At 40.5% G+C, this 14,081-nt stretch overlaps 1 protein-coding gene across 2 annotated transcripts in view; it reads left to right on the top strand.

Annotated features, from left to right (window-relative positions):
• LOC142326139 (uncharacterized) overlaps positions 1 to 13,832 on the top strand; it is a 49,350-nt gene extending 35,518 nt beyond the window's left edge. Inside the window, exon 6 of one of the 2 annotated variants that reach the window (XM_075368356.1) lies at positions 13,765 to 13,832. In XM_075368356.1, coding sequence (XP_075224471.1) covers positions 13,765 to 13,768 — 4 coding nt within the window. In that variant the 3' untranslated portion in view covers positions 13,769 to 13,832. Of the gene's footprint in view, positions 1 to 13,613 lie in introns of both variants that reach the window. The other variant, XM_075368348.1, reaches the window with a different exon arrangement.
• Positions 13,833 to 14,081: the final 249 nt, after the last annotated feature.

Genomic DNA, 14,081 nt, shown 5'->3' with positions numbered 1-14,081 from the left:
AAAAATGCTGTGATGCTAAAATTGTGTTTCACAAGCCAATCTTTCATATCTTGTTGCTGCTCTTTGAGTTTGGGGCTTTATTGATATGAACATTATGGTAAATAGCATTGTCTGCTACTAAAACACTCCTTGGCTCACTGCTCACTGCTCTCGGAGTTAGAATCGCTTTTCAGAGAGATGACAAACGATTCAACAAGATTGTCGATCTCACTTTCTTTTGATAAGTACTCTTCTTAAATTTTTTTATGTGGTTACACTTCTTTACCCACTCTTCTTGGCCCATACTAGCAGTCTTCTCTTTGGTTAGTGTTGAACTTGATGAAAACTACAAGATGTATCTTTACTAGCGATATAGCTTTTAACATCAACCCATATGAGTTCAGTTGTGTTGGTGTGCAGATGATATGGCGGCAGTCTTAAGAAATCATGATCCTTCTCTTAAACAACTTCATCAAGGATCTAGCGGCAAAATCTAGGTTTGTGCAATTTTACCATTTTGTAGCAGTTCGGGCTCATACATAGCATCGGTGCCTGATGCTATAAATGTTAAAAATGCTGTGATGCTAAAATTGTGTTTCACAAGCCAATCTTTCATATCTTGTTGCTGCTCTTTGAGTTTGGGGCTTTATTGATATGAACATTATGGTAAATAGCATTGTCTGCTACTAAAACACTCCTTGGCTCCAAATTTGGCAGCAATTTTTCTTTCATCAATTTCATAAGCATATCACTGTTTGCATTATCAAGATAGTCCCAATTTTGATTTGTTGCTTTCCATGTTGTCAAAGCATTTAGGATGAAACATTTTTCACTGCCAGCATGAATAATTATTGATCTGTACTCTTTAGAGATTGGACGTCATTGTTGGAATTTTCTGATCAGAATTGATTTTTAAGGTGACTGCTTAGTATGTACGATTCATCGAGATAAATTATGGGCCACCTTCATTTTTGAAACGCTTCATTGCTCTCAGATAAGATATTCTTAGTTCTCGAACGTTTCAATTAATAGTTGGTCCTTCTATAGTTTCAATTAATGGGTCCGTCTCCATTTGAAGCCAAGATCCTTCAGAATAGATTTCAAACTGTTTTTTTGCCCTTGAAAGTTAATACTCTTTCAGTAGCTCTTGTAATAGAATTTTCACTAAAGGAAAGCAATGTTTTTGCTGGTGAAAATTATAAATTGTTCATCTTACCATACATTTATCAAAGAAAGTGACAATTATAATACCTTTCCATAATGTTCCGGCTAAATCTACACCTTCAGTGTCATAACTTGCTCCACATGTGAACCTTGAGGTGTATTGGGTTTCATGAACCCCTTTTTATCCAGTAATCCATTCATGCGCGTCACTAATTGGATGACGAGGCATTTGGCTAGTTAGATGGAGGTACTGCCAACAATGCTCCGAAATGGGTGAGATATGAGAATACAATACTCTCTTAACAGCAACAAACAATCCTAACGGAAAAGAATCAACCTAAGGAGAAAAGAAAACAAGAGAAAGATAAAAATGAAACGCATCACCCGCAACCGAGGTGAGACCGAGCAATCGAAACAGACGAACGAAGAACACGTGACACAATCGCCTCAACCTCCGACACCTCACCCAACCCCAGCAGCTCAAGGTTGCGAAGCGTTAGACTGATCAAACCACCACGAACCCCAATAACAACAGGAAGTATCGTAACTTCAGACACGCCAAAAGCCGACATAACCGCCGGCAAGATAGCCGAATATTTCGCTACCTTTTCCCTGGCACCGTCCCGAAGCGAGGTGTCCTGTTCAAAACGTACAGTAACATCCACTATAAAGGCCCTCCCCGGTGCTTTGACAACCAGGTCAGGCCGCAACGTGGTGGATCCACAGGTAAACAATTGCTCTCTAGCCACCAAGTGACCAGCAACCCGCACCTTACGCTCAATGGGCTCAACGACATCATCATGTCGACGAATACGGGCACCCCGCCCCGCAGGACAATCACCAAGAACGTGCGCCAAGGTTTCATTCGCTGAAGAACACCGCCGACAAACAACATCGACGGTAGAATTGATACGCCGCAAAAAGCAGCGCGCAGGAAAGACGTCACTACGCATTTTAAGGAGATCAATTTCCTCCCCTGGAAAAAGAACCGGACGCCGAAGCCAAGCATTACCAATGCGGTTACCTTTAAAGGCGTGGATTCCACAGCCCTGCGATTCCTGCTCAGCCCAACCCGTAAACTCAGCGGCCTTCCTGGCCCGCTTCCACCTTTCGAGGTCGCCCAGTAAGACAGGCCAGGAAAGCCCCATGGTCTGCGCCAAAGCCGCAAACCTGGGCCGAGCCGGCCCTAACAAAACTCTCTGAACCACCACAACAGTAGTATCCTGCAACACACAGTAAGCCTTAAGCGCCGACGCCCGAATCAAATCAACTAAACGGGGAACACCCAAACCTCCATCAACCCGCCGCGCATACAAGAGTCCGTTGGACGTACAGACGGGCAGCCGAAAGATCTGCGTCACCAGCCGTCGAACAACAGTATCCAACGCCCGCAACCGATTAGACTACAAAAGCTGAAGCGAAAACCAGTGGAAAAAACCCGGAAAAACCATTAAATCCAGCTTCTGGCGGGGCTTTAACGACAGACGCAGCACGCGCTCACAAGCCTGGACCATAACTTGAATACTACGCGGACCAGACGTCCCATGAACCAGAGAAAAATACGCCCCCAGACAACGTAATTCCTCATCCGCAGATACATTTCGCAACGCCTGTCCGCCAACAACAACGTGCAGAGGAACATCGAACCACGCGAAGCACTTGCAGGAAGATAACTCCAAGCCAACCAAGCCTAAAAAAGCAGACACCTCATCAAGAAGCCCCTGCAACGAAGGTGGATCAGGAGCCAACAACACCAAATCGTCCGCAAAAGCAAGACTGGCAACGAAACCCCATCCACCTGAAAGGCACCGTCCAATGCCCCCAAATGTCGAAGCAAAGGGTCCAATACCAGATTAAACAATAACGGGGACAAGGGATCACCTTGCTTCACCCCGCGCCTCAAAAAAAGATTGAAACCTCCACAGTTCTTGAACGAAACGTGCATCTCGCGATACATCTCTCTCACGGCAACAAAGAGAGAGGCACAGACGCCCTGAGAACGAAGAACCTCCAGAATCGCCGCATGTGAGACACTTTCAAAAGCCTTGCTAATGTCCAAAATGGCGGAGCAAAGGCGACTCCCTTTGCCCACCGACAAGGCACGGTGCATCATGTGAACATTAATGAAACAACCGTTCCCAGGGACAAACCCCCGCTGTGAGAAGCAAAGCGAGACACAAGACCGTATCTTCTGTTCAAGAACTCCACTGTAAAGGCGAGCCAAAAAATTCCCTACGGTGATAGGTCGACAGTTCACACCAGACGCAAGATCCTTACCTTCCTTCGGAATCAACGTAGTGGAACAGCGCCGCCAAGCAGATGGGTAAAACCACAAAACAACAATAAATTAAAAAGCCCCGCCAGAACATCATTTAAAGCCACAACCCCAAGAAGTATTTTCTGACGCAAGCCGTCCGGACCAGGAGCACCACGCACCTTAGAACGCTTAAGGCGTGAACGAACATCACCCGCTGTAACTGGACCGCAGGAGGAGGTCGAATCAGAAGGCGGCAGCACAAGGCCCTGGAGTACCCCCCATAAAGTCTTATAAACAGTCAAACCACATCAGTGACTGGCGGAATCACCACCGGCCTCGACAACAGATCGCCAAGCATATCGTGTCGAACCAGATCACCAACCTTCGACGGATTCGACCGAAAGAGGGTTTGCTTCGCCGCATAACGACGACGCTTATCCGCTCCCCTAGAACCACGAATGGAACGCCGAAAACCCCGACGAGGCCCCACGGTCGGATGAGCCTCCCGAAACCGAGAAACCAACTCAGCCGTTAAACGGTCCACAAAACCATCAACCCAACTAGCAGGGGGGACGGCAACGGCGCTCCACATGACCTCAAGATCAACCGCTAAAGGATGAACATGATCGCAGGATAACCAAAACTCACGAGGACAGTCTGACCATCCATCCAAAGGGGAAGTAAGCGCAGAAGGAAGCGAACCCGCCTCTACCGCAACAGGCAAAGAACATAAATCAGGAGAGGCCGAAGAAACCGGCGAAGACATCGGAGAAGAGGCGGGAGGACTCCACTATGCCGGAGGAGAGCGACCTTATCCCGTACCTGTTTAGGAGACTTACCAGGCAACATGGGCGAAACATCAGATGTGTACACAGGACCCACATCCGTCTCACGAAAAAAAGGAACCAACACGGAAGTCTCCTCCGCACTCCAGACCCCGCGGGCAACACTCTCGCCCAAAGACGATACCGTGCGCCGCTCAGCCAACCGCTTTATAAGGTGACAATGTCGCATGTGCATCGAGAGACCGCGAACACTCTCGAAAGCCCTCACACAAAGAGCACACCGAAGGCAGCCCGGGACACTTACCAAAATGACAGGAAGCAGCGTACGGACGAAAAAAACCCTTACCGCAACGTCGACAAGAAAACTCCACTGAAACATCAGAATGCAACAACCGATGGTGACGCTCAAGCTCACCGGGCTGGTAAACCACCCTTCACAAAGAGCACATGTCCCAGCCTCCCAGGGAATCCGATATGAGACGGGACGAGGAGGAGAAACCGCAGAAAAACTATCGGCCATAATCAGTTCGCTTCACTCTCAACTCCAAGGCACGCTGGTACTCCGGACAATCTTTACTCGTAACAGCATGCTGCAACGATCGACCGAATCTCGAGCACCCAGGACACGGAAAAAATTCAGCCCGAACAGAACAGACCTTCAAGTCGTGAGGTCCACCACAATGTCCACAAACCTTGGGTTCACGACAATATTTCGAAACGTGACCATACCCTTGACAATGGTAGCAACGGGTAACATCGCCGTAATCGCGAACTCTACAACAACTCCAATCCACAAATACCCGATCACGAAGCCGCAACCAGTTGCGCACCACCGGTGAACATTCAACCAACCAATGCATCTCATCAACTCGTAACCACCTTCAATAACTTGAAGCCCGATTGAAACTCCTCACGAGAAGGCCTACCAGGCTCATTCTGAGAAAAAAGACACTCCAAAACATCAGCTTGGGACAAATCGGAGGGAACATCATACATCATAACTTTAGGCTTCAGCGGCCGAGGCCGCGACAAAACCAAACCCTCTTCATGCAAGGCCGCACAACTGATGATCTTATCCACATCATCACTGTCATCGGCCTCTACCACAACCTCACCCCGACGAAGCTGCCTCAAACTTCGTACCCCAATCGAATCCTCGCGCGGCTTAATCTTTAAAGAAGCAACAGCCGCACGAGAATCCGACAAAGGACCCTCCGATGATGGCTTAGCCGGTCGAACAAAAACAACATTCCCCGAAACTGACGGAGGACGCAACAAGGAGGAAGAAGGAACGTTCAATGGAGGCGGGCTGGGAGGACGACCAACGGCTGCCGCGAAACCAACAGGACGCGAAGAAACGCGAGAAACAGCGTCCTCGACAACAGCAGATAGACGGTCCTGTTCCAACAAACGACCTTCCAAAAAGGCCTTACCAGAAGCACATTCAACGATAGCGTCAGAGAAGTCTCGCAACAACCCATCGAAATCTTGGATCGCACCACCTCGATCGCGACTACCACGACGTCGAAACCAATCGCTCATAGCGATGAGTATCAGGCATCGGCCTGATACTCACACAACAAAGAAATACCCCGATCCAACGACCCAGGAACTCCCGAAACAGAAGGATCAGTGGTCGGAGGCACTAAAGGCGGAAAATCTGTCACAACAGGGCGCGACCGTAATTTAGTCTTCAAAATAGGCGAGGAGCGTTTACGAGAACTTTTACTCGGCCGATCAACTCCAGAAACAACCGTCACACGTTGCGAAGACCCAGAATCCTCAGGAGCATGTACCACCGCAGTGGTAACAACGGGCGCAACTTCCTCCACGTCAGACTCAGAACCCGATCCCCCACCACGCAAACGGAGAGGATCCGAAAAAGTAACAAGCACATTAAGGCCGCCCCAACTCAGCCTCTAAAGGCAAAGATGAAGACTCCAAAACAGAACGACCCACAGCTGACACAGAGGGGGCACCCAACCCAACAGAAGAATTAGCCGAGACGCCCAAACATCTTGCCCAGTGTACTGAGTAAGCACACTGGACAGCAACATCCTGGCTGGTCTGGATTCCTCCCCGGCTTGGATAGAAGTACCAAGCGTGCCTTCTTCCAGCATGATGGGAAAGCACCCCGCGTGAAGGCCTGGTTAAAACAGTCCAGCACCGTCCATGGGAATGCCCCCATCACCATCTTGGCCACCTCCCCTGGAATTCTATCTGGCCCCGGACTTTTCTTCGGGTTGAGCGCTGCCGCTGCTCCCTCCAGCTCCTGAAGCGAGATTCGCCTTGGCTCTCCTATTGGCGTCCTCTGCCACTCGACGGCCGGTAGTCTGGGGAAGAGTGATTCCACTATTCCGCCGATTTGCTCTCCTGGGATGACTGGCAGTCTCCTTCCCAGGTTTTTGGTGACAAGCTTATACGGATCTTCTTGCAGCTGGTCAAGGAGATGCGACTCACTCTTCGCTCTCCAAATTTCTCGCCTCAGCTTTTTCCTAGACTCTCGGAGTTGTTGGGTCAGCTCTTCTACGTCATTTGTATCCAGCGCCCTACTCCTCTGTAGACGGCGACGTGCACGTTGCATGTCCGCCCTTACCTTCCTGACTTCAGCGGTCCACCAATAAACCTTCTTCTTGTGGCGTCTTGCTTCTTGAAGTTCAAGGTGGCAGGCCTCCTGGACTGCTGCATCCAGCTCCTCAGGTTCCCACCTGCGATCCTCATTGAATACTTTTGTGAGCCTCCCCTTCAGCTCCTCGAGATGTACTCTGTCAACGTACCACGGGCTACTCAACTCTACTCACAATCCCCTGTGGTCGCTCCCTAAGTCATCTGCCAGCACTATGCACTCCTGTAAAGTAAAGCCACTGTTTCTGAAGCGTGTGCGTGGTCACGGACCAACCCTCGTTCTCCTCTCCAGATGGTGTGGGTGTCGTCATTGAGGCTGACCAGATTGAGTTGAAGAGGTGAGCTCTGCAAGAGCCTCCTCTCGCTTATCCGAGACCCCTCCACCCACCCCAGCGTGCTTGGCGTTGAAGTCGCCTAACAGCAGGGCAGGTAGGCCCATCCGCCGAACATCCTCTCCCAATGCGTCCAGAAACGATGTGAAGTCATCCCACGACGAGTTGGAGGAGATGTAGCAACAATCCATGACGATCTCCCCCACCTTATTGAAACCTGCATGGCCTAATCTTAAATAGTAATAATGAACCATTTAAGCTCCTCTATCATGCTACTAGGTATACACAACTTCGAATGATTAAACTTATTACAATTTCGCTTAAAAATAAATCCATTTATAACACAAAAATAATCTTTTACTTTACTTATACGTTTATCATTACTATCTGAATTCAAGGCATTTAAAATCTTACTGAGAAATTCATCTTTAATTGTTTCCTTCATTATTTTATTTTAAATTTTTTTTATATTCTGGCTCCTCTGAATTCATTAACATTACTAATGAATCTTTTACACCACATGCTACATCAGTATTGATTTTTTTTAAATGTTTCACCTCAATTTAAATTTTGTTTCACTCAGGACAATAATAAATAAAGTTTCTTACACCCAAGTTGCTTAAATATTGATAAATGTTCATGCCTGATTGTTTTTCAAATGAAATACTTCATTTTAAATTTTGTTTCACTAAGGAGAATTATTAAAGTTTCTTACACCCAAGTTGCTTAAATATTGATAAATTTTTATGCTTATGATTGATCCTGTGTTGGAGGAGGTTTCTTTCACGGCCACATTTTCCTTTCCTTTGAGGTGAAAATTAACCAGTTTCTGCCACTTGACCAACACAACACACAAAAGCTATCTGTCATGTCCAACTGATATGCTTAGAGAGAAACAATTGTCAAACAATTTTGTTTATCAATGATCTGATTCTTCCATGATTCAATGTATTCTCGTTGGAATACATGGATTGTGATCATACTCTTTACTTTTTTTGTCGATTGTCATCCGATTTTCTTGAATTATAATATTTATGCTGATTAGTGTTTTCATTATAGTTTAAATACTCTAATTCCAGTTTTAAGCTGTCTAATAATTTGGTAAACTCTAGAGCGGTTTTTACTTGTTGTGCTATTCTAACTCTGTTTATAATCGGATCAAAATGATTTGAAATAAGAACAACCAACTCTTCCTCTCCTACAGATGGTTCCAAAAATTTTCCCATGTTATAATTTAAATGAAAATACTGACTCAAATTCATGTGATTTCCTGATTTAAATTTTCCAAAGTGTAACTTACTCCTGACCTCATTCTGTTTAACTACCGACCAAAATTTCTCTTTAAAACTGTCACAAAAATCCTGATAACTCCCTATTTGAGACTCTATGAACGAAAACCACAATCTTGTTTCTGAATAGTTGAAAAGATGACTCAACTCTTTAATATTTCTAGCCTTTAATTTATTTGAAAATTTATTTAAAAATTCAATTGGGTTCCTCAAGTCTAAGTGTGTCTTAATAGGTTCTGCAAAATTAGGTATTATTATATTTGAAATACTATCTTGTCTAGTATTAGTTTCTTCAATTTTTTCCGCCAGTTTATTTTTTACATCGATGATTTCACTAGAAAATCGTTCATTAGCTTTTATTTGTTTGTTCTCTAATTTCTTTAATTTTGTTTCATTCAATTCTACATCTTCCTGCGTCTCAACTAACTGGTCTTTGATATTATTTTGTTTTTCACTTAAATTCCTAACACATCCCACAATTTTATTATCTAATTGACCCATTTTGGCCTGACAATTTGCTCTGTTTAAATCTAATCTCTGTCACCTTTTCCTCAAAATTTTGAATTTTTTTCGTTACTTCTTCCCTAATCTCACCCTTGGCATTATCTACCACTTCTAAATTTTCCTTCCTAATCATTTCAATTTCTTTGGCTACATGTGCTTTAAACTCCTTTCCCATAAGTAATATTTTATTTTCCAATGTATTTATGTTTTGACAATAATAAATAAAGTTTCTTACACCCAAGTTGCTTAAATATTGATAAATGTTCATGCCTGATTGTTTTTCAAATGAAATACTTCATTTTAAATTTTGTTTCACTAAGGAGAATTATTAAAGTTTCTTACACCCAAGTTGCTTAAATATTGATAAATTTTTATGCTTATGATTGATCCTGTGTTGGAGGAGGTTTCTTTCACGGCCACATTTTCCTTTCCTTTGAGGTGAAAATTAACCAGTTTCTGCCACTTGACCAACACGACACACAAAAGCTATCTGTCATGTCCAACTGATATGCTTAGAGAGAAACAATTGTCAAACAATTTTGTTTATCAATGATCTGATTCTTCCATGATTCAATGTATTCTCGTTGGAATACATGGATTGTGATCATACTCTTTACTTTTTTGTCGATTGTCATCCGATTTTCTTGAATTATAATATTTATGCTGATTAGTGTTTTCATTATAGTTTAAATACTCTAATTCCAGTTTTAAGCTGTCTAATAATTTGGTAAACTCTAGAGCGGTTTTTACTTGTTGTGCTATTCTAACTCTGTTTATAATCGGATCAAAATGATTTGAAATAAGAACAACCAACTCTTCCTCTCCTACAGATGGTTCCAAAAATTTTCCCATGTTATAATTTAAATGAAAATACTGACTCAAATTCATGTGATTTCCTGATTTAAATTTTCCAAAGTGTAACTTACTCCTGACCTCATTCTGTTTAACTACCGACCAAAATTTCTCTTTAAAACTGTCACAAAAATCCTGATAACTCCCTATTTGAGACTCTATGAACGAAAACCACAATCTTGTTTCTGAATAGTTGAAAAGATGACTCCACTCTTTAATATTTCTAGCCTTTAATTTATTTGAAAATTTATTTAAAAATTCAATTGGGTTCCTCAAGTCTAAGTGTGTCTTAATAGGTTCTGCAAAATTAGGTATTATTATATTTGAAATACTATCTTGTCTAGTATTAGTTTCTTCAATTTTTTCCGCCAGTTTATTTTTTACATCGATGATTTCACTAGAAAATCGTTCATTAGCTTTTATTTGTTTGTTCTCTAATTTCTTTAATTTTGTTTCATTCAATTCTACATCTTCCTGCGTCTCAACTAACTGGTCTTTGATATTATTTTGTTTTTCACTTAAATTCCTAACACATCCCACAATTTTATTATCTAATTGATCCATTTTGGCCTGACAATTTGCTCTGTTTAAATCTAATCTCTCAGTCACCTTTTCCTCAAAATTTTGAATTTTTTTCGTTACTTCTTCCCTAATCTCACCCTTGGCATTATCTACCACTTCTAAATTTTCCTTCCTAATCATTTCAATTTCTTTGGCTACATGTGCTTTAAACTCCTTTCCCATAAGTAATATTTTATTTTCCAATGTATTTATGTTTTGACAATAATAAATAAAGTTTCTTTCACCCAAGTTGCTTAAATATTGATAAATGTTCATGCCTGATTGTTTTTCAAATGAAATACTTCATTTTAAATTTTGTTTCACTAAGGAGAATTATTAAAGTTTCTTACACCCAAGTTGCTTAAATATTGATAAATTTTTATGCTTATGATTGATCCTGTGTTGGAGGAGGTTTCTTTCACGGCCACATTTTCCTTTCCTTTGAGGTGAAAATTAACCAGTTTCTGCCACTTGACCAACACGACACACAAAAGCTATCTGTCATGTCCAACTGATATGCTTAGAGAGAAACAATTGTCAAACAATTTTGTTTATCAATGATCTGATTCTGACAATTTGCTCTGTTTAAATCTAATCTCTCAGTCACCTTTTCCTCAAAATTTTGAATTTTTTTTGTTACTTCTTCCCTAATCTCACCTTTGGCATTATCTACCACTTCTAAATTTTCCTTCCTAATCATTTCAATTTCTTTGGCTATATGTGCTTTAAACTCCTTTCCCATAAGTAATATTTTATTTTCCAATGTATTTATGTTTTGAACCCGATCATCTAATTTATTATTCAATTCTTTTGCATTTTGATCAAATTTGCTGTTTAATTCTAGTGCATGACTCTTATTTGATTCTTCTATCCTGCTCCCTAACTCGCTCACTATTCTCAATACCCAATAATTATCCGGACCCTTACTACCTCCTTCTTCTATTCTAATTGTACGCCAATCTGATTTTCTGTTTCTACTAAAACAGTTTCCTCTGAATTATCACTCTCATTTTCATCATTTCCTCCCTGTAAAAGAACTGTATCGCCAGAGTACACGCTTTCTCCTACATTACTCTCTTCTACATCCCTACCATTCTTCGAATCCCCCTTTTCAAAATTTTCTCCCATCTCTGTTTCCTCATTACTATCCTCACTTATCTGTCTGTTTTCACTGTCCACACTACCCCTACTCTTTTTGGCTTTATTTCTGGTTTCCATAATAATACAAAAAAATATTATCCCAACAACAGTACAAACACCAAAATCAAAATTATCTTACAATTATCTTATTATGTATATTTTTTTTAAACTTTTATTCTAACATTCAACTTCCTTTCAGTAACCTTAAATCGTGGCAGGGTCGCCACTTTGCGCTGTTCTCGGCCAACCACGCTTCGCCCTGCACCGATGATGTGCCAAGAACAACAAAAAAAAAAATTAAAATGTTTTATGGTCTTATAAAATTATTACTAAAATTCTGAAATTGTTTGTTTTTTTGAAGGATATTTTTCTAATGAACTGAAATACAACGCTAAGAAATTTGAATGTTTGAACAAAGAAACTTTATTGGCATTATGTATCTTAAAATTAATAATTTTAACATTAGGATTCACCCTTTGATGCCGGCCGGACGCTCGCTACATCATAAAAAGAAAGTCATCTTCATACTCATTCGACTCTTCACTACGTTATTTGTAGTGAACACGTATAGTGAACGTATTCAACACAACACACATAAGCTGTCTGTCATGTCCTACTGATATGCTTAGAGAGAAACAATTGCCAAACAATTTTGTTTATCAATGACCTGATTCTTCCATGATTCAATGTATTCTCATTGGAATACATCGATTGTGATCATACTGTTTATTTTTTTATATGTCAAACTCCTTAGTATTTAAATTAGTAAAATTACATTCAGACTATTTGGATTTAAGATGGTGAATGAATCTGATTTTTGTCAGATAAAACACTTCATTTTTCACCTCAATTTATTCACTTCATTTCATGCTGCCTCTATTTTTTCAAATGGTATACGATAACATTTCCTAATAAATTTTTTGCTTTGATCGATTTTAAATTTACATTGAGCCTTTATTTTACCTGGTACATCAGAAAAAATAGTTTTATACTCATAAAAAATATTAATAAATTCCTCTAATTCAATTTCACTCACTATATGTGACAATTTTTCTTTGACATCACTTATTTGTTTATACCATAAATAATCACAATCATTGTTATGAAATTTTATATTACACACCAATTTATTGATAAGATGTACATTTTTGAAAATATTTTCAATCCTAGTATGGCCTTGTGATTGAATCATATTGATTCAGTCCTAGTATGACCTTCAGTCATAGGCATTATGATTGAAAGAAAAAACATCTTCTGCATTGGTACCATAAAATTATTCATTGTAGATAGGTAGTAGCTTACACTGTACCACCACCAGGTATGGATGAAAGAGAATAGATTTTTGGGGACACCATACCAAGCTTTTTTCTCTATTTTCTTCCACCTGCTTCCTTGTTTGTTTTTACCTCCTGAATTACTTATGTTTACAAACACTAATAATTTCATCCACTTTAAACACTTTCAAACTTTAAATAGAATTTATTACAGAAAACCAACCAATACATAACCTAAGATATAGAACCAACAAAATAGATGATATCAGCTGTACTACAGCTGATATACCTCTGGTCAGACTGTTAAGACACTCTTCGAATTAAATATAGGCCATGGACATATCAAAGTCTAATTGAAACAAAGATTTTGCATATAATTTTTTTATAGGACAAAATTCATTTAGAATGAAAGTAATTTGTGAAATAATGCATTTGTCTAAGGGGCATATACAGTGATGTCATTTTGTGACAAAACATGTTTTAAATGTACTGTATCACATTTAAAGTAAATACATGAATTAAAAAAAAAAAATCATGTGTAATTGGGGTATTCACAGCATTTTAGAGCATAATATTTTATGATTTTCTTTTATACCCAATTTCATTAACAATACGAATTCTGTATGGATTCATTTTTAAACACTTGCACAATGCCATGTAGGCGTCACACAGACTTCTTGAGACTAACAGAATATGCAGCTTGCATCTCAATCAACGTTTCTGGTTAGCACTTTTGGTTGATCACTTTTAGCTGCATCTGCCACATTCCCTGTCTCTTGAAACTTGTCATACAGCCGCTTGTTGTAGTTCTTGTTTGGTGCATTCACACCATACTTCTTTTTTCTGTGAAGGTATAACTGGTACATCGAATATATTGGATGACAATGAATATTCTCTGCTGCATTTTGTAATCCAATTTTCATCAATTAAACCTTCAACAAAAGAAGGAAACATTCTTTCATGAAGTTGCATCACTTTTTGAATACTTTTTACTTATCACAGATGAAGGAGCATTGTGTATACAAGAAGAAGAAGAAGAGTACTTTGAAGGAGATTATTGTATAATGCTGTAAATATTAAATAATTTTTTTTTAAAAATAGTTTGATCATTCTTTGAACACACCTCATATATGACTTATCACATTGTGGTTTACGTTACCACTGGTTTCTTTAAATTGTTACTTTTGCACTGCTATCCAATTGTTTCATCAGTATGTTTGTGGCTGACATTAGCATTTCCTTTCTGTCTTTCAATTTCAAAACTCCATTATTGTCATGTTCTTGGTTGACACATTCACCAGTTCGGAGTGAACAGGTTC

The sequence above is a fragment of the Lycorma delicatula genome, chromosome 1 (genome assembly GCF_047948215.1).
Source record: "Lycorma delicatula isolate Av1 chromosome 1, ASM4794821v1, whole genome shotgun sequence".
NCBI classification, from domain to species: domain Eukaryota; kingdom Metazoa; phylum Arthropoda; class Insecta; order Hemiptera; family Fulgoridae; genus Lycorma; species Lycorma delicatula.
The sequence above is the reverse complement of the archived record's forward strand: the minus strand, read 5'-3'. Positions and strand labels throughout refer to the sequence as shown.